The 20,163-nt window shown below is 49.7% G+C and overlaps 1 protein-coding gene across 1 annotated transcript; it reads left to right on the forward strand.

Annotated features, from left to right (window-relative positions):
- The first annotated feature begins 1,289 nt into the window (after window positions 1-1,289).
- DCST1 (DC-STAMP domain containing 1) lies at window positions 1,290-19,851 on the forward strand. Its single transcript, XM_087703697.1, has 16 exons — window positions 1,290-1,353; window positions 2,597-2,722; window positions 2,995-3,069; window positions 3,688-3,816; window positions 5,407-5,546; window positions 6,176-6,347; window positions 7,583-7,726; window positions 9,125-9,246; window positions 9,817-9,977; window positions 11,013-11,112; window positions 11,616-11,711; window positions 13,296-13,422; window positions 14,687-14,803; window positions 16,446-16,588; window positions 17,819-17,932; window positions 19,606-19,851. The coding sequence occupies exons 1-16, from the start codon at window positions 1,290-1,292 to the stop codon at window positions 19,849-19,851; spliced, it is 2,076 nt and encodes a 691-aa protein (XP_087559823.1).
- The last annotated feature ends 312 nt before the right edge of the window (window positions 19,852-20,163 follow it).

The raw sequence follows: 20,163 nt of genomic DNA on the forward strand, positions 1-20,163 counted from the left end.
TAGCCGGCCAGGATAAATAGCTCCTTCCCTAACTTGCTAGCTTTCTCGCTGCAGGGAATGGGGCCTATTTCGATAAAGCAGCCCCTGGCACGATATGTAGCTGTAAGTAATAGCAATAGCAATAGCAGTTAGACTTATATACCGCTTCATAGGGCTCTCAGCCCTCTCTAAGCGGTTTACAGAGTCAGCATATTGCCCCCAACAACCATCCGGGTCCTCATTTCACCCACCTCGGAAGGACGGAAGGCTGAGTCAACCCTGAGCCGGTGAGATTTGAACAGCCGAACTGCAGAACTGCAGTCAGCTGAAGTAGCCTGCAGGGCTGCACTCTAACCACTGAGCCACCTCGCAGTAATATAGAACACCCTCCTATATTTGCATTTATTAGTGCGTCAAACATGTACAAGAAGATAGCAGGCATAAATCTAAACATGGATATAAACGAAAGCCATAAATGGGGACAGTAGGACAGGGATGGTAGGTAACGCTGGTGCGCTTATATGCACACCCCCTTTACGGACCTCTTAGGAATGGGGCGAGGTCCACGCTAGACAGTTTAAGGTTGAAGTTTTGGCCGTTGTGAGGATGTAACAACGGAGTCGGGTGGAGCATTCCAGGCGTTTGACCACTCCGTTGCCGAAGTCGTATTTTCCGCAACCGAGTTTGGAGCAATTTTGCCTTGAGTTTGCATCAAGTGTTCGCCCGCGTCTTATTGCGGTTGAAGCCGAAGTAGTCATTGATAGGTAGGACGTTGTAGCGGACAATTTTGTTTAGATCAAAGGGTACGCGGCGTAGTTCCAGGTTGTCCAAATTTGGAGCCTGGTGGCGTAAGGGTGAGCAGAGGAGGAGCGGAGGACTCTTCTCGTGAAATACCTCTGGACTTTGCTCGATCGTATTCCTATCCGATATGCAGTGTGGATTCCAGGCAGACGAGCTGTATTCGAGGATTGGTCTAGCAAAGGTTTCGAATGGCCTCGTTTGCAGGACAATGTTAGCGGAGAAGAAGCTTCCCAAAGATTAGGTTAACAACTCTTAATGCCTTTTTGGCAAATGCTGTTACACAGTGAGTTCTGGGGCTTATGAGGCCTCCAAGGTCCTCGACAGAGTGGGGATAGGGGGCTTCGGATGTCAGACCGATCTTATCTATTGCTTCTGTGACATCAGTCTTCTAAGGAAGACTTTGCTGGAACTTATCCGTGTTCCTAGAACCTTTTGAAGGTGGATTCGGATTTCTGGCTCCGTCGTGGCTTTGAATCGGTCCAGCTGGCCTTTGGGTTAACTTTCGAGAGATGGGGAGGAAATATCAGAGGCTCAAAGGACAGAAAAGGAAGCGCGTTAAGTCTCCCAACACGAGTGAGCTTAGAGAGAGAACAACGTATTTCACAGATCTGATTTAGGAGGGAAGATCGGTTGGAAAGCGAGACTCCAAGGCTCTAGTCCTCAAGAGAAGGTTGAGTAGCAGATCCATGATGATGGATAGATAGTTAGATAGATTAGATGGATAATAGATAGATAGATAGATAGATAGATAGATAGATAGATAGATAGATAGATAGATAGATAGATAGATAGATATGGATGGATAAGATGGATAATAGACAGACAGACAGACAGACAGAGAGAGAGACCGACAGACAGAAAGAGATAGATGATAGATAGATAGATAGATAGATAGATAGATAGATAGATAGATAGATAGATAGATAGATAGATTAGATGAATAATACATAGACAGACAGAGACAGATAGATAAAATAGATTAGATGGATTATAGATAGATCGATAGAAAGATAGAGATAGATAGATAGATAGATAGATAGATAGATAGATAGATAGATAGATAGATAGATAGATGATAGATAGATTGATTAGATGGATAATAGATAGACAGACAGACAGACGGATGGATAAAATAGATTAGATGGATAATAGAGATAGATAGATCGATAGAAAGAGATAGATAGATAGATAGATAGATAGATAGATAGATAGATAGATGATAGATAGATTGATTGATTAGATGGATAATAGATAGATAGACAGACAGACGGATGGATAAAATAGATTAGATGGATAATAGAGAGAGATGTGACAGATATATATATATAGATAGATAGATAGATAGATAGATAGATAGATAGATAGATAGATAGATAGATATAGATATAGATATAGATATAGATATAGATATAGATATAGATATATATGATAGATAGATAGATAGATAGATATAGATATAGATATAGATATATAGATATATAGATATATAGATATATAGATGATATATAGATATATAGATATATATATAGATAGATATAGATATATAGATAGATATATAGATAGATATAGATATATATAGATATCTATATAGATATATAGATATATAGATATAGATATAGATATAATAAGATAACTATATATATATATAGGGAGGGAGGGAGGGAGGGAGGGAGAGAGAGAGAGAGAGAATTAAATGCATTCCACACCCTACTCAAATATGCTTCAAATCTCCAATGTAGAGAGAATCCGGATAATTTTTAAATGCTATTTTAAATCTGCATGCACATGGTGTAATCCCCCCCCCCTTTCTGCACAGCCCTGAAGCACCTCCTGAGTTCTTTCTTGCCCCAAATCTTCGTTTCCTTCCTGTGGAGTGAACCTCATGAATTTCTGCCTACCAAGTTATTTCTCGGGGCCGGATTCGGGATATTATATGCATTGAGTAAGTCATGGAATCGTGGAAAGCGGGGGGAAAAACACACACACACAAAAAAACAACAGGTTGAAACAGTCTGTATAGAAAGAAGTTGCATCTATCGCTCAGTTGCTGGAGTTCTCAATAAATCTTGTTAAAGAAAACTCCGAGAATTTGGAAAAGAGTCATTTTGAGGCTGCTAGGGGGGGGGGGGAGGGAATTAAAATTAGACACCTGCTGCCTCTCCCCCCCCCCCCCCAAAAAGATCTTTCTTAAAATCTAGAATTCTTGTTCCCCAGGTCTTGCCAAAATCCTGATTTTTCCCATGACCATCACGGAACAGACCAAAATTGAACTGTTGGCCAGCATGGCGGGTAAGAACCTGACTTTGGAAGAGAAAGCAGGAGCGAGAGACAAGAAAGGGAGGAAGGGAAAAGAAAGGAGGGGAGGAATCCAGTAGAGCCCTGTGGGAAACTAAAGGGTGTGTTAAAAGTGGCTAAGACGCTGAGCTTGTCGATCAGAAAAGATCGGCAGTTCGGCGGTTCGAATCCCCAGCGCCGCGTAACAGAGGGAGCTCCCGTGACTTGTCCCAGCTTCTGCCAACCGAGCCGTTCGAAAGCAGGTTAAAAATGCGAGTAGAAAAATAGGAGCCACCTTTGGTGGGAAGGGAACAGCCTTCCGTGCGGCTTCGGGAGTTGAGTCATGACGGCCACATGACCCCGGAGACGTCTTCGGACAGCGCTGGCTCTTCGGCTTTGAAACGGAGATGAGCACCGCCCCCTAGAGTCGGGAACGACTCTGTGCAAGGGGAACCTTGACCTTAATATGGGGTGTGTTTACCTCTTCCCTCTTCGCCCTGTTCCCGAGTTAGCGTCCGAGCGCATCAGTTAACAACCATGTTTTAGCTCCTCTGTCGTGCAGGGATTTCCGTAAAAGACGACAATCGGGAAAACCCACAAAGAGTCTTTCATGCTGTGCCCTTTTTTCTCCAGGCGTGGCTGCCGTCGGATGGGGCACCACTCCGCAATTCCGTTGCGCCAGCCTCTTGGTGGTTCCCAAATTTTTGGGGAAGGAAGGACGGCTTTATATTCTCACCTACATGTTAGCCGCGGTCTATGACGGTACCGAGTTTTTTAAATTCATTTTACGGGTTGATATCCAGCGTTGATTATTTCTAAATAACTCGAAGCTTCAACCATCCCTGATTCTCCTTCCTTCCTCCTGTTTTCTCCTCCAACAACCCTAGAACTCCCCGTCGCCTGGGGATTGGCCCAAAGTCACCCAGCTGGTGTTCATGCCTAAGGGAATATCTAGAACTCCCAGTCGGCCCAAAGTCACTTAGCTGGCTTTCCTGCCTAAGGCAGGACTAGAACTCCCAGTCTCCTGGTGATTGGCCTAAAGTCACCTAGCTGGCTTTCCTGCCTAAGGCAGGACTAGAACTCCCAGTCTCCTGGTGATTGGCCCAAAGTCACCCAGCCAGCTTTCATGCCTAAGGCCGGACTAGAACTCCCAGTCTCCTGGTGATTTGGCCAAAGTCACTTAGCTGGCTTTCATACCTAAGGCAGGACTAGAACTCCCAGTCTCCTGGTGATTGGCCCAAAGTCACCTAGCTGGCTTTCCTGCCTAAGGCAGGACTATAACTCCCAGTCTCCTGGTGATTGGCCCAAAGTCACCTAACTGGCTTTCGTGCCTAAGGCAGGACTATAACTCCCAGTCTCCTGGTGATTGGCCCAAAGTCACCTAACTGGCTTTCGTGCCTAAGGCAGGACTAGAACTCCCAGCCTCCTGGTGATTGGCCCAAAGTCACCTAACTGGCTTTCGTGCCTAAGGCAGAACTACAAAGTCACCCAGCAGGTGTTCATGCCTAAGGGAAGATCTAGTACTCTCCAGCGCCTGGTGATTGGCCCAAAGTCACCCAGCCAGCTTTCCTGGCTAAGGCAAAACTAGAACTCCCCGATTTCTAGTGATTGGCCCAAAGTCACCCAGCTTGATTGGCCCAAAGTCACCCAGCTGGCTTTCATGCCTAAGGCAGGACTAGAACTCACCGTCGCCTAGCGATTGTCCCAAAGTCCCCCAGCTTGATTCTAAAACGATGGAAACAGACTTGTTTTAATATGGATTTGCTGCACAGAGATTGATCGAAATCGCAAGGCCTCTTATATATATTGATTTTTCTTTTTCTCTTCCTGTCCTTCTCTTCCTAAACGGGGGGTGGGAGGGGGGGGGAGATTTTTAAAAATAAAACCAAGGAGGAAAATTTCCACATTAAACACCAAAGGCCATTTATCCTGCAACGTTGCACCACCCTCTGAAACTATACCTCTCTATGCAAACATCAGCTATAAATAGAGACGCAGTCGGAGAAAGACACTCCGTTCTAAAAAAAGAATTTTATTACATGCCATATTTTTATGAGCCTCTTCTTCAAGCCGCAAGGGCAGCATTCCACCACTAGAGGGCAGCATTAAAACTCCACCTGTTTAATATGGCATCTCTGTTTTAGGACATAGTTCCCTGCTCGGCCACCAGAGGGCAGCATTTCCTCACTTTTGAAAACCTGCCATATTTCCCCTCCCTTTAAACTCCAATTGCCAATGAGGACTAGCGCCTTGTCTGCCCCTCCCTTGCAAAATTTGGAACCAAGGGTTCCCCCTCCTTTAAAAATCTTTATTTTTTCACCGTCCGTCCGTCCGTCCCCCCCGCCTTGGCAGGTCCGGTGGCAAATGTCCGTCACAATCTCGGTGAAGTGGTACGATCCATTAGCTGCACGGTGGAATTACAGATTGAGAACTCCAAAAAAGCGTGGAAAATCTCCTTGGCTCCGATGCGGAAGATCCTCAAAGACATGGTGGTGAGAATAACACGGCGTCGCGGCTTGCCGAGGGGCTAGTCCTCTTGAGGGGCTGTTTGTTAAAAGGCCGGGGAATTACAATTCAGTAAAAAGAGCTTTAATGCCATTGCCGTAACCTGCTTCTCATCTTTAAATTTTACAAAATGATGTAGTAGATTAGATGATTAGGTTATTCGAGTTGGAAGGGGCCTTGGAGGTCATCTAGCCCAACCCTCCCCCATATAAAAGAATTAATATCTTGATTTTTTTGGTTCTTATCTGCCCAGCATGCTTGATGGGCCAAGTATTAAATGGGTTGGACTAGAAGACCTCCGAGGTCCCTTCCAACTCGAAGGGTTAAATTTGCAGGATTTCACATTATAGCTCAACCTTAGCAACTTTAAGGTGAGTGGACTTCAACTCCCAGAATCCCCCAGGCTGACAGGGGAATTCTGGGAATCGGAGTCCGCCCATCTTAAAAAGTTTTGCCCCCGGTTCAGAAACCATTGCTACTGCCTCCAACCCTGGGTGTAAAAATAGGCAACAGAAGATCTTCCCCGTGTTGGTTTCTAGTCCTCATGAAGTTCCTCGAGTCCTTTTAGGCTGGCCATGCCCTTCTGCCTTGGCCCTCACGGCTGTTTCCGACGCAGAGAAGTGGGAAGAGGTTGAGAAGCGAGTCCCGGGATATCTCGCGCTCCTTCACGGAGCTGAACAAGCAGGTGGAGAGCCGGGCTGGCATGGAGAGCCGATTGGTGCGCCAAGCCGAAGGGGGCGACTCGACGCAGGAAGTCTACGAGGCGAAGACGCGGATGCGTTGCAAAAGTAAGGCGCCCCGAGCGGCTGAAAGTTTGCCTTTGAAGAGTGAGTTTCAGCTGAGATTTCAAACCCTGAAGCTGGCATCTCCAGACGTCAGCCATTTTGAGACGCGTGAAAACATCAACTCCCAGAATGCCTTAGCCGAGTCCCCATCTCCTGGTGATTGGCCCAGAGTCTCCCAATTGGCTTTCATGTCTAAGGCAGGACTAGAACTCCCAGTCTCCTGGTGATTGGGCCAAAGTCATGCAGATGGATTTTCAAACAAAGGCAGGACTAGAACTCCCAGTCTCCTGGTGATTGGCCCAAAGTCACCTAGCTGGCTTTCATGCCTAAGGCGGGACTAGAACTCCCAGTCTCCTGGTGATTGGCCCAAAGTTACCCACCCGGCTTTCATGCCTAAGGCGGGACTAGAACTCCCAGTCTCCTGGTGATTGGCCCAAAGTCACCCAGCTGGCTTTCATGTCTAAGGTGGGACTAGAACTCCCAGTCTCCTGGTGATTGGCCCAAAGTCACCCAGCTGGCTTTTATGCCTAAGGCGGAACTAGAACTCCCAGTCTCCTGGTGATTGGCCCAAACTCACCCAACCAGTTTTCATACCTGAGATGGGACTAGAACTCACCATCACCTGGTAATTGGCCCAAACTCACCCAGCTGGGTTTCATGCCTAAGGCAGGACTAGAACTCCCAGTCTCCTGGTGATTGGCCCAAACTCACCCAGCTGGGTTTCATGCCTAAGGCGGGACTAGAACTCCCAGTCTCCTGGTGATTGGCCCAAAGTCACCTAGCTGGCTTTCATGCCTAAGGCGGGACTAGAACTCCCAGTCTCCTGGTGATTGGCCCAAAGTTACCCACCCGGCTTTCATGCCTAAGGCAGGACTAGAACTTCCAGTCTCCTGGTGATTGGCCCAAAGTCATGCAGCTGGCTTTTCAAACAAAGGCAGGACTATAACTCCCAGTCTCCTGGTGATTGGCCCAAAGTCACCCAGCTGTCTGTCATGCCTAAGGCAGGACTAGAACTCCCAGTCTCCTGGTGATTGGCCCAAAGTCACCCACCCGGCTTTCATGCCTAAGGCAGGACTAGAACTCACCGTCTCCTAGTGATTTGGCCCAAAGTCACCGAGCTGGCTTTCACGCCTAAGACGGAACTAGAATTGGTTTTCCAAACTTCCTGCGCTTGGAGAGATTTGAACCGTCAAATTCTCGGGGGGGAAAAAACGTGGGGAACTCCTCTTTCCTTGCAGGCATCATCCAGCAGGCCATCAAGCGTTGCCAAGCCTGGTTCCAGACCAAACACCGGTCTTGCATGCAGACGATCGCCGTGCCCCTCGTCAACCACCTGCTCTGCCTTCCCATGAAATTCAGCTTCCTTTGCCATCTGGCCAAAGGTGAGCCACTTCCCTCCAGGGAGAAAGCTAGCTTTGCAAGGAGAAAGACTCCCTGGGAATTCCTCCCTAGCTTTCTACCTGCAAGGACATTGGAAACAGCCAGCGGAGGTGGCAGCCGATTCAGAGAGTGAGGAGGGTTGGGGAGGAACCTGGGCCAGTCCTGGAGTCTGGGGAAGGCTCGGAGGAGGGCTCTGTGTCGGAGGCAGAGAGGGGGACAGAGCCATCTGACAGTTATCAGCTGCCTTCGGAGTCAGACATCAGTGAGGCAGAAGAACAGCTGGAGCCTGTTCCCAGTGTGCGCATGCACAGAGCTGCCAGACGAAGGGAACGGCTAAAGAACAGGGGTCGACTTGGGAGTTAAGGCCACAGGTGGACGGTGAATGGCCCCTCCCAGAGGGAATAAAAGAGGAGCGACAGGGGAGTGGAGTTTGCAGGAGACCATTAGTTCGCTTCATTGGTTCGGGACTCTCCGAGGCTCCTGGCCAAGTTCTGCAGAGATCAGCCTGGCAGCTTTCCAAGCCTGATAAGGTCTGTGACCGTAAATCCTCCCTCGAAAGACTTTGCTGGATGGGAAGGAGTGGAATTCACGGGAAAATTAATAAAAGGGGATTTTGTCGGGACAAGGAATCGGCTTTGTATAGATTTTGGAACGTGGCTCGCTTGCTTGATCTTGTCACTCCTCTCTCTCTCTCTCTCTCTCTCTCTCTGTGTTTCTCTCTCACTCTGTTTTTCTCTCTCACTCTCTGTCTGTCTGTCTGTCTCTGTCCCTCTCTCTCTCAATCTCTCTCTCAATCTCTCTCTCCCTCTCTCTCTCAATCTCTCTCTCCCTCTCTCTCTCAATCTCTCTCTCCCTCTCTCTCAATCTCTCTCTCCCTCTCTCTCTCAATCTCTCTCTCCCTCTCTCTCTCAATCTCTCTCTCCCTCTCTCTCTCAATCTCTCTCTCCCTCTCTCTCTCAATCTCTCTCTCCCTCTCTCTCTCAATCTCTCTCTCCCTCTCTCTCTCAATCTCTCCCTCTCTCTCTCAATCTCTCTCTCCCTCTTTCTCTCAATCTCTCCCTCTCTCTCTCAATCTCTCCCTCTCTCTCTCAATCTCTCTCTCCCTCTCTCTCAATCCCCACCTCTCTCTCTCTCTCTCTCCCTCTCTCTCTCCCTCTCTCTCTCAATCTCTCTCTCCCTCTCTCTCTCAATCTCTCTCTCTCCCTCTCTCTCACTCTCTCTCTCCCTCTCTCTCAATCCCCACCTCTCCCTCTCTCTTTCAATCTCTCTCTCCCTCTTTCTCTCAATCTCTCTCCCTCTGTGTGTTTCTCTCTCAATCTGTTTTTCTCTCTCACTCTCTCTCTCCCTCTCTCTCAATCTCTCTCTCCCTCCCTCCCTCTATCTCTCTCTCTCCGCTGCAGTGATGAACACGTGGTGTCAAGACAAGATCCCCGTGGAGGGCAACTTCGGGCAAACTTACGACCGGGTCAACGGCTCGGTGGAGCATTTAAACCAAGATTTCACCGCCAGCGTTGTCATCCAGGTCTGTCGGGGAGATCATGGTTTGCTTAACCTGGTCTGAGCGACTCGTGATGCATCTCATCCGGGGATGGTTGGGGGGGGACGGGGACGACATACAGGCAGTCCTGGACTTACGGCCGTCCATTCAGTGACCGTTCAAAGTTACCCCGGCACTGAAGAAAGGGACTTAGGACCCGTGATTCACACTTATGACCGTCGGGGCATCTCTGCGGTTCCGTGATCAAAACCCAAACCCTGGACCGCTGACTCGTATTTACGACGGTTGCAGTGTCCGGGGATCGCGCGGTCCCCTTTTGCGACCTTCCGACGAGCCGAGGGATTCGCTTAACGACGGTGTGACTGACATAGCATGTGCAGCGATTCACTTAACGGCTCGGTTAAGGGCCGTGTGACTAGCTTCGCAAAGGCGGCGGTTTCCCTTAACAACAGGGGCGAGCAAGGGCGTAAAGCAGGGCAAAGCTCACTTAGCAACCGCCTGGCTTGGCAAGGGGGAGCTCTGGGCTCACTTGAGGTCGTAAGTCGAGGACGAGCCTCCCTCCGCTTCCTTCTCCCGCTCCCCCCCCCCCCGCAGGAAGAGCAGCAGGAGATGCTGGTGGGGGCGAACCTGTCTTCCCACAAGCACCTGGCGGAGGCGGTCAGTGAGCAGGTGCAGGAGAGCGGGAAACAGCTGGGCCCAGCCGTCACCCTCCTGCGGGTTCTGCTCTCCTGCCTCTTCATCCTCGTCTTCGCCTCGTGAGTCGGGGTCCGTTTGAGGGTGAGGGGGGCTGTGAGCTGCATCTCTCTCTCTCTTCTTTCTTTCTTTTCTCTTCCTTCCCTTTTTCTTTCTCTCTTTGTTCCTTACTTCCTTCCTTCCCTTTTTCTTTCTCTCTTTGTTCCTTACTTCCTTTCCTCCCTTTTTTTCCTTCCTTCCTTTTCTTCTTTCTTTCTTCCCTCCTTGTCTTTCCTTCCTTCCCTTATTTTCTTTCTTTTTTCTTCCTTCATTCTTTTTTTCTTTTCTTCTTCCTCCATCCCTCCCTCCTTCCTTGTCTTTCCTTCCTTCCTCCATCCTTCCTTCCCTCCCTTTATTCCCGCCTTTTATTCCTTCCTTTCTTCCCTTCCTTCCTTTTTTCTTTCTTTTCTTTTTCTTTCTTCCCTCCTTCCCTCTCTCCGTCTTTCCTTCCTTCCCTTATTTTCTTTCTTTTTTCTTCCACTCTTTTTCTTTTCTTCCCTTCTTCCTCCATCTCTCCCTCCTTCCCTGTCTTTCCTTCCTCCTTCCTTCCTCCAGCCTTCCTTCCTTCCCTTTATTCCCTCCTTTTCTTCCTTCCTTTCTTCCCTTCCTTCCTTTTTTTTCTTTTTTCTTTCTTCCCTCCTTCCCTCCCTCCGTCTTTCCTTCCTTCCTTCCCATTTTCTTTCTTTTTTCTTCCTTCATTCCTTTTCTTTCTTTCTTCCCTCCTTCCCTGTTTTTCCTTCCTTCCCTCCTTTTCTTCCTTCCCTTCTTTCTTTTTTCCCCTCCTTCTTTCCTTTCTTTTTCTTTCCTTTCTTCTTTCTTTTTCCTTCCTTCCTTTCTTCTTTCTTTTCTTCTTCCTTCCTTCCCTCTGTCTTTCCTTCCTTCCTTCTTCCATCTTTCCTTCCGTCCCTCACTTCTCCTTTCCTTCCTTCCTTCCTTCCTTCCCTTCCTTTTTTCTTTCTTTCTTTCTTTCTTTCTTTCTTTCTTTCTTTCTTTCCTTCTTTCTTTTTTTCTTGCTGAGAAAACATTTCCGCACCTCCCTCCCTCCTTCCCTTCCCCAGGGCTTATTCCTACACCAACAAGTACAACGAAGACATCCGTTTCGATAACCTCTACGTCTCCCGTTACTTCCGGCAGATCGACGCCAGGCGCCGTAAACAGGTGAGCTACCAGGAACGAGGCTGGGGGGGTGGGATGGGGTGGTGGGGGGTGGGGGAGACATTAGAGAGGTGGGCCAAGAGTCCCAAGAACCAGTATCCGTGCGTTGGGAGGGATGCACCCTTGCAAGTGGAACCTCCAGCACCACCAGCAGTCTACCTTGAAGTCTCCGATGCAAAAAAAACCCGGCAGCAGAAAGATATTGAATTACAGATGGAATAACAACAACCACAACATTTATTTGCCGCTTTATTTCGCAACCTTTAAAATCCTGAAAGAAAAAGAAGAAAGGAACGAAGCGAAAAGTAAGATAGAACGATAAGCTGAGCAAGGGGACGGAGAGTAAGGAACGCATGCCGATGAGCTTCCCTCTTCCTGGCAGTCTACCTGGGTGCCAAGGAGGGGGAGGCTGGGTTCTTGCCGAGTGCTGTTCGATTGCTTCCAGCCGGCTGAGGCTGCTGGGCTTTGTAGTTCTTTACCTCTTCCTCCCCCCCCCCCAAATGCAGAAGAAACGAAGCCTGCTGCCCCTGCGCCGTGCGGAGGAGAGCCGGTTCATCGACCCGCTGCGCCTGGCCTTCCAGCCAGCCGAGACTAAGAGCGTGGTTAGTGCCAGCGGGCACAGGGCAGGGAGGGGGGGCACAAGGCAGCTGGGGGGAACTGGGGAGAGGGGAAGTGGGTGGGGGTCTCCAGGGGACCCGATGGGGAGGGCAAAGGCCACCAATAGCCACCGAAAGTCAAATCCCCCCTCCCTGCATTCATTCTGGGTGGTTCCGAATTTCAGATCTCAGCTGACTATTCTTCCCCCCCCCCCCCTGGTCGCTCTCTCCCTCCCTTCCTTCCTTCCCTTCTTCCTTCCATCCTTCCCTTTTCCTTCTTTCGTTCCTCCCCCTTCCCTTTACGTTTTCTTTCCCTCTTTTATCTTTCCCTCTTTTTCTTCTTCCCTCTCATTCCTTACTCACTCACTCACTCTATTTTTTCCTGCTTCCTTTTACTTTTCATCCTTTCCTTTTCCTTTCCTTCCTTCTTTCTGTCCTTTTCTGTCTTTTCCTTCCTTCCTTCCTCAATCTCTCCCTCCCTTTACTTTTTCCTTTCTTTCCTTCTTTTCACTTGTTCCTTCTATTCTTTAATCCTTCGTTCCTTATTTCCCTCCTTTTCTCTTTGTCCTTCCTCCCTCCTTTTACTTTTTCCTTTCTTTCCTCCTTCTTTTCACTTGCTCCTCCTATTTTTCCTCTATTTCTTCCTTCCTTGCTTGCTTCCTTCTCTTCCTCCCTCTATCCCCCCGCATTTTTCCTTCCTTCCTTCCATCCTTCCTTCTTTCCATTATTTTCTCTGACTTTTCCTTCCTCCCTCCCTTTACTTTTTCCTTTCTTTCCTCCTTCTTTTCACTTGCTCCTATTTTTCCTCTATTTCTTCCTTCCTTGCTTGCTTCCTTCTCTTCCTCCCTCTATCCCCCGCATCATTTTTCCTTCCTTCCATCCTTCCTTCTTTCCATCATTTTCTCTGACTTTCCCTTTCTCCCTCCCTTTTTCCTTTCTTTCCTCCTTTTCACTTGCTCCTCCTATTTTTCCTCTATTTCTTCCTTCCTTGCTTCTTTTCCCCCTCTATCCCACCCATCATTTTTCCTTCCTTCCTTCCATCCTTCCCTCTTTGTCTTTTCCTTCCTTCCTTCCTTCCCTCCTCCCTCCCTTTACTTTTTCCTTTCTTTCCTCCTTTTCACTTGCTCCTCCTATTTTTCCTCTATTTCTTCCTTCATTGCTTCTTTTCCCCTCTATCCCTCCCATCATTTTTCCTTCCTTCCTTCCATCCTTCTCTCTTTGTCTTTTCCTTCCTTCCTTCCCTCCTCCCTCCCTCTTTACTTTTTCCTTTCTTTCTCCTTCTTTTCACTTGCTCCTCCTATTTTTCCTCTATTCCTTCCTTCCTTGCTTCTCTTCCTCCCTCTATCCCTCCCATCATTTTTCCTCCCTTCCTTCCATCCTTTTCTCTTTTTCTTTTCCTTCCTTCCTTCTCTCTTTGTCTTTTCCTTCCTTCCTTCCCTCCTCCCTCCCTTTACTTTTCCGTTTCTTTCCTCCTTCTTTTCACTCGCCCCTCCTATTTCCCCCTCATTCCTTCCTCCTTTCTCTCTCTTCCCTTTCTCTCTGCCACGACTGCCCTTTCCTACCTACCTACCCACGCGGCCCCCTCCCCAGTTGCTGGAGCTGATGGGCTGCCTTGCCCCCCTGGTTTTCCTGCTGACGGCCTGTGCCCTGGACTCCCTCCTCTACACCATATTCAGCACCATCCGGAGCCACTCCTTCATCCAGTATTCCTTCCGCAGTGAGTGCCTTCCCCCCCCCCTCCTTGGTTGAATCCGCACCCTGGTCCGGAAGGGCAGCCGGTTCCCCTCGCCCCCCATCCCCTCCAATGGCCCAATCCTTGGGCAGAAGGGAAATTGAATCCACACCCAAGGAAAGGACGCTGTAGGACGGTTCCTGGAAGGGAATTCATGGAGATCAGTGGGGAAGGGAGAGAACAGTTGGGAGGGGACCTGGGAGGTCATTTAGTCCAACCCCATGCCCAGGCAGAGAAACCCTAGGCCATTTCAGACAAAGGGTTGTCCAGTTTCTGGTTGAAAGCTCCCAGAGATGGAGGGAGGAGAAGGGGAGGGAGGGAGGAGAAAGAAAGAAAGAGAGAAAGAGAGAAAGAAGGAGAGAAAGAAAGAAAGAAAGAAAGAAAGAAAGAAAGAAAGAAAGAAAGAAAGAAAGAAAAGCAGAATAACAGGGAGGGACCTTGGAGGCCTTCTAGTCCAACCCCCTGCTCAGGAAGGAAGGAAGGAAGGAAGGAAGGAAAGAAGGAAAGAAGGAAAGAAGGAAGGAAAGAAGGAATAGCAGATGAACATAGTTGGAAGGGACCTTGGAGGCCTTCTAGTCCAACCCCTTAAGCCTAGGGGAAGGGAGGGAAGGAAGGAAAAAGCAAGCAAGCAAGCAAGCAAGAAAGAAAGGCAGAATAACAGGGAGGGGCCTGGAGGCCTTCTAGTCCAACCCCCTGCTCAGGAAGGAAGGAAGGAAGGAAAGAAGGAAGGAAGGAAGGAAGGAAGGAAGGAAGGAAGGAAGGAAGGACAGCAGATGAACTTGGAAGGGACCTTAGAGGCCTTCTAGTCCAACCCCCTAGGCCTAGGGGAAGGGAGGGAAGGAAGGATCAAGAAAGAAAGAAAGAAAGAAAGAAAGAAAGAGGAAAGAAAGAAGGAAGGAAGGAAAGAGAAAGAAAGAAAGAAAGAAAGAAAGAGGAAGGAAAGAAAGAAGAAGGAAGGAAGGAAAGAGAAGGAAAGAAAGACAGAAAGAAAGACAGAATAACAGAGCTGGGAGGCACCTTAGAGGTCTTCTAGTCCAACCCCCTACTAGCCCATTCCAGACACGGGGCTGTCGAGTCTCTTCTTGAAAACCTCCAGTGTTGGGAAGTTCCAGGCTAGGCCCTGGGAGGCCTGAGTTCAAATCCCACCCCCTCCCCTAGCCTAGAGCCAACTCTCGGGATGAGCCAGGTTCGAGAAACCCTGGTTTAACCAAAGCTGGCTTAAGCAACCTTCCCCTGGCTTCCCCCACAGGTAGCCACCACTTGGAAGTCAAGGTTGGAGGGGAAACCATGATGGCCCGGCTTCTCCGGAGCACCATCGGAGCCCTGAACACGTCCTCGGAAATGGAGATGGAGACCAACAACCTGCGTAAGGGGGGAGCAGGGGGAGGCGAGCATTGGGGGGGGGGCGTCACTTGGCCCCAGGCGGGTGGGAGGGGCATGGCTTCTGCTCGGCCAATCAGATGTTTCGAGGGCGGGCTTATAAAGCGCTGTTGGACGCCTGCGTTTTGCTGCTAGACTTCCTCGGCGGCTGGAGGCTCTACAACGATGGTTCTCAACCTGGGCAGTTTTGAGACAGGATGGATGGACTTCAATTGCCAGAATTCCCCGGCCCGCAAGGGAGGACTCCAACTCCCAGAATTCCCCACCAACGTGGGTAGTTTCAATTCCCCAAATTCCCCAGCCGGTGTGGGAAACTACAACTCCCAGAATCACCCAGCCAGCATGGGTGAACTTCCAACTCAACTCCCACAATCATCCAGCCAGTATGGCAAACTGCAACTCCCACAATCACCTAGCCAGTAAGATAAACTACAATTCCTAGAATCACCCAGCCAGTGAGGTAAACTACAACTCCCAGAATCCCCCAGCCAGTAAACTAAACTACAACTCCCAGAATCACTCAGCCAGTATGGTAAACTGCAACTCCCACAATCACCTAGCCAGTAAGATAAACTACAACTCCCAGGATCACCCAGCCAGTGAGGTAAACTACAACTCCCAGAATCATCCAGCCAGTAAACTAAACTACAACTCCCAGAATCACCCAGCCAGTATGGTAAACTGCAACTCCCACAATCACCCAGCCAGTAAGATAAACTACAACTCCCACAATCACCCAGCCAGTGAGGTAAACTACAACTCCCAGAATCACCCAGCCAGTATGGTAAACTGCAACTCCCACAATCACCTAGCCAGTAAGATAAACTACAATTCCTAGAATCACCCAGCCAGTGAGGTAAACTACAACTCCCAGAATCACCCAGCCAGTAAGTAAACTACAACTCCCAGAATCACCCAGCCAGTATGGTAAACTGCAACTCCCATAATCACTAGCCAGTAAGATAAACTACAACTCCCAGAATCACCCAGCCAGTGAGGTAAACTACAACTCCCAGAATCTCCCAGCCAGTAAACTAAACTACAACTCCCAGAATCACCCAGCCAGTATGGTAAACTGCAACTTCCATAATCACCTAACCAGTAAGATAAACTACAACTCCCAGAATCACCCAGCCAGTGAGGTAAACTACAACTCCCAGAATCTCCCAGCCAGTAAGTAAACTACAACTCCCAGAATCACCCAGCCAGTGAGGTAAACTACAACTCCCAGAATCCCCCAGCCAGTAAGGTAAACCACAACTCCCACAATCACCCAGCCAGTATGGTAAACCACAACTCCAGAATCACCCAGCCAGTAAGGTAAACTACAACTCCCACAATCACCCAGCCAGTAGGGTAAACTACAACTCCCAGAATCCCCCCAGCCAGCCCGGTAGACTCCAACTATGTTAGCTGGGGGATTCTGGGAATTGAAGTCCAGCCCTCTTCGAATGGCCAAGATTGAGAAACAAACCATGTTGGGTGACCACGATTGACCGGATCCAGGTGCCACAGCACCCCTCCCTCCGAAAAAAGGAAACCAGCTTCCCATTTCCTTTTTCCAGAAGTGGGAAGCCAGGATCCCAAACACCCCCCCCCTTTGTGCTTTGTCATGCCCCCCCCTCCAGAATGTTTGCCAGACCCGCGAGGGATGAGCCGGGAAGAGTATGTGAAGACCGCCATCCCGCTAGGCGCCCTGGTGATGCTATGTTTCCTGCAAGTCTACGTTTTCCGCCTCCGGAGAGTCATCGCCGCCTTCTACTTCCCCAAGGTGGGTGGGTGGTGAATTGATTTGTGTCGCCCTTCATTCCCCCCCCCCATGTTTGCCCCTTGATCAGTGCAAAGCCCCCCACCCACCTCACAAAAGGGGAAGGGGGCGCCTGGAGCAGACAGGCCGAAATTATGGGGCGCTGGGTGCAAAAAATTGGTGGCGAGAATTGAGGCTTGCAAAATTGCATCCATTTTGAGTCTTAAGTTTTAAGAGGGGCGGAGTTCAACTCCCATAATCCCCCATTCACCATGGGTGGACTACAATTCCCGGAATCCCCATGCCAACGTGGGTGGATTTCAACTCCCAGATTTCCCCCACCCAGCGTGAGTGGACTACAACTCCCAAAATCTCCATCCAAGCAGGATTGAACGACAAGTTCAGAATCGCCCAGCTCGCTTGGTGGAACTGCAGCTCCCAAAACACCCAGTCAGCCTGGAAGTCCCAGAATTCCCTCAGGGTACCATGGATGGATTACAACTCCAGAATTCCCCAGCCAGCACGGGTGGACTAGAACTCCCCAAATCCCCCCACCCAGCATGGATGAACTAGAATTCCCAGAATCTCCCAGCCAACATTGGTACTAGAGATTTCAATTCCCAGAATCCCCCAGCCAAAACAGGTGGACTAGAACTCCCAGAATCCCCCAGTCAGCAAGGGTGGACTATAATTCCCCAAATCCCCCAGCTCTCATGGATGAACTAGAACTCCCAGAATCTCCCAGCCAACATTGGTACTAGAGATTTCAATTCCCAGAATCTCCCAGCCGGCACAGGTGGACTAGAACTCCCAGAATCCCCCAGTCAGCAAGGGTGGAATACAATTCCCCAAATCCCCCAGCCGGCACAGGTGGACTAGAACTCCAGAATCCCCCAGTCAGCAAGGGTGAACTACAATTCCCGAAATCCCCCAGCTCTCATGGATGAACTAGAACTCCCAGAATCCCCCAGCCAACATTGGTACTAGAGATTTCAATTCCCAGAAGCCCCCAGCCAAAACAGGTGGACTAGAACTCCCAGAATCCCCCAGTCAGCAAGGGTGAACTACAATTCCCGAAATCCCCCAGCTCTCATGGATGAACTAGAACTCCCCAGAATCCCCCAGCCAACATTGGTACTAGAGATTTCAATTCCCAGAAGCCCCCAGCCAAAACAGGTGGACTAGAACTCCCAGAATCCCCCAGTCCGCAGGGGTGGACTAGAACTCCCAGTGTATTTCTCTCTTTTCTGACAGCGCGAGAAGAAGCGAATTATCTACCTCTACAACGAAATGTTGCGTCAGCGCCTGGCTTTCGTGATCGTCCAACGCAAACGCATCATTTTGCGAGCTCGTAGGGGCAAGAGAGTGGTGAGTAAACCCTGCAAGGTAGGCCAGGTTGAGGAAACTCACACGAGAAAAAAAATATCCATTTTTTTTAAAAAAAGTGGTTCGCTCCACAGTTCCGGCAAAGAAGGTCGTAAAATGGGGCAGGATTCACTTAACAACGATCTCCCTTAGCCCACAGAAAGTTTGAGCTCAACTGTGGTTGTAAGTCGAGGACTACCGAGTAGGTGGTCCTCACACTTACGACAATTCATTTCGCGACCGTTCGAAGTCACAACCAGAGTGAAAAAAGTGAGTTACGGCCGTCCTCCACACTTAACGACCATCCCCGCGCTCACATAGCCCAAATTCAGACCCTTGGCCCCTGACTCGTATTTATGACGGTCGCAGCGCCCTGACGAGGGACGCCTGGAGTCACTTAACAACCACGGGACTTGACTTTTTAACCACTGCCGTGATTCACTTCAACGGCGGGGGACAAGAAAACGGAACGAAACTTGACGAAGGAAATTGGGGGGGGGGAGGGAAATCCCTTGTGGTCGTAAGTCGAGGACTTCCTGTCCTCTGGCTTAACAGCCCCGATGGGCGCTGAGCCAGACCTGTTGACCTTCCGCCCAGCTATTTCCGGATGAATTTTTGCTTCTGGAAATATTTTTGGCACGTGGAACTCGGCTTCCAGCAAGGAGCGGCATTCGAACCCCCGCCCCGCCCTATTCGCTGGCAGGCCGGTGGGGGTGTTCCCCCTTCCTTTCTCCTTCGGGGGCCCTCCACCCTCGAGGTAGCCCCAGCCCCAGGACGGATGGGTGTCTCCCTGCTTCAGTCCCCGCAGGGTTGGTTTTCGTGCCCACCCAAGCCGTTTCGCATCTATGCCCAAATCATGCGGTTGTGATTTCGAACAGTCACTAAATGAATTGTCGTAAGTTTGAGGACTACCTACTCGGCATCCCCCGTTACTGATTCTCCCAGCCAGCCCAGTCCTTGGGATACTTTCCGGGCAACCTGACTCATATTTACGACGGTGGCAGTGTCCTGGGGGTGGGGGTGTCACGTGATTCCCCTTTTGCGACCGTCTGACAAGCGAACGCAATGGGGAAGCTGGATTCCCTGAACTGCCATGATTCACTTAACAACCGCCGCAAGGCAGGCGGTGAAAATGTGCCCAAACTCCCTTGAGACCCGTCTCGCTTAACAACAGGTGCCATTGCGGTCATAAAGTCGAGCAAACCCGTTTTTACAAAACGAAAATCCTGAAATTGGAGTTTTGCGGCTTAAACCAGGAGTCGGCAACCTTAAGCCGCAAACCGGAATACACACCCACACCGTTCCCCCACCATAGAGTCTCGTCCTAGCACGGCGTCCTTTTTCCACTGCTGACCAGAAGTCCGGTTCCCCCACCATAGAGTCTCCTCCTAGCACGGCGTCCTTTTTTCCTCTACCTGTCCTACCCAAAAGCCCTATCAATTGTGGAACCGATCGGCAACAGGGAGCCGCAGCAGAGGGATGAGAGAGCCACATGCGGCTCCAGAGCTGCAGGTTGCCAACCTCTGTCTTAAACAAATCACAGCTATTTTATTTTGCAAAGAAGGGCCGATTTGCTTCCCGGAGGCCTACGATATCAAATATTTATTTATGTTTTTGGCGGAAAAATTATGGGGGGAATGTCAACACCCCCCCACCCCCATTTGCCTCCTTTTCAGAGAAAGCCGCTGCTGAACCAGATCGGACGCTGGTGTCCGTTCCTGAAACGCTTCCTGATTCGCCGCTGCATTCTTTGCAACCGGCCCGAATCCCGCCGTTCGTTGACGTGTTCGAACCCCGACTGCGAGACCGTTTACTGCCGCATTTGCTGGAAGGACCTCGGGCAAACTTGTTTCGCCTGCAATCCGGACGACCTGGTTTCGGACGACGAGAGCAGCGACGGGGAAATGGGCTACGCCGATTAAATTGGGGGCATTTTCCCTGCCTTTGGGTGTTAAATGGTTTTTCTTTTTAAAAGGTTTTGGGTCCCCGTTTAGGGTCTGCATCGGATAGCGACTGCTTTTACCCTGTTTCCCCCCAAAATAAGACCTCCCCGGATAATGAGGAGCCCTCCAGGGGGCTGGACTAGATGACCTCCAAGGTCCCTTCCATCTCTGTTATTATTCTGTTATTATTCTGCCTGAGCAGGGGGCTGGACTAGATGATCTCCAAGGTCCCTTCCATCTCTGTTATTACTCTGTTATTATTCTGCCTGAGCAGGGGGTTGGACTAGATGA

Source organism: Thamnophis sirtalis, unplaced genomic scaffold (genome assembly GCF_051295495.1).
Source record: "Thamnophis sirtalis isolate CommonGarterSnake01/CBP01778 unplaced genomic scaffold, rThaSir2_p1.2 scaffold_2, whole genome shotgun sequence".
In the NCBI taxonomy this organism is placed as follows: domain Eukaryota; kingdom Metazoa; phylum Chordata; class Lepidosauria; order Squamata; family Natricidae; genus Thamnophis; species Thamnophis sirtalis.

Coding starts and splice junctions, on each gene's coding strand:
- DCST1 (XM_087703697.1), top strand. CDS start 1,290: ATGGGGAGGAAATATCAGAGGCTCAAAGGACAGAAAAGGAAGCGCGTT. Junction 9,247..9,816: donor CCGCCAGCGTTGTCATCCAG/GTCTGTCGGGGA, acceptor CCCCCCCCGCAG/GAAGAGCAGCAGGAGATGCT. Junction 17,933..19,605: donor CTCGTAGGGGCAAGAGAGTG/GTGAGTAAACCC, acceptor CCTCCTTTTCAG/AGAAAGCCGCTGCTGAACCA.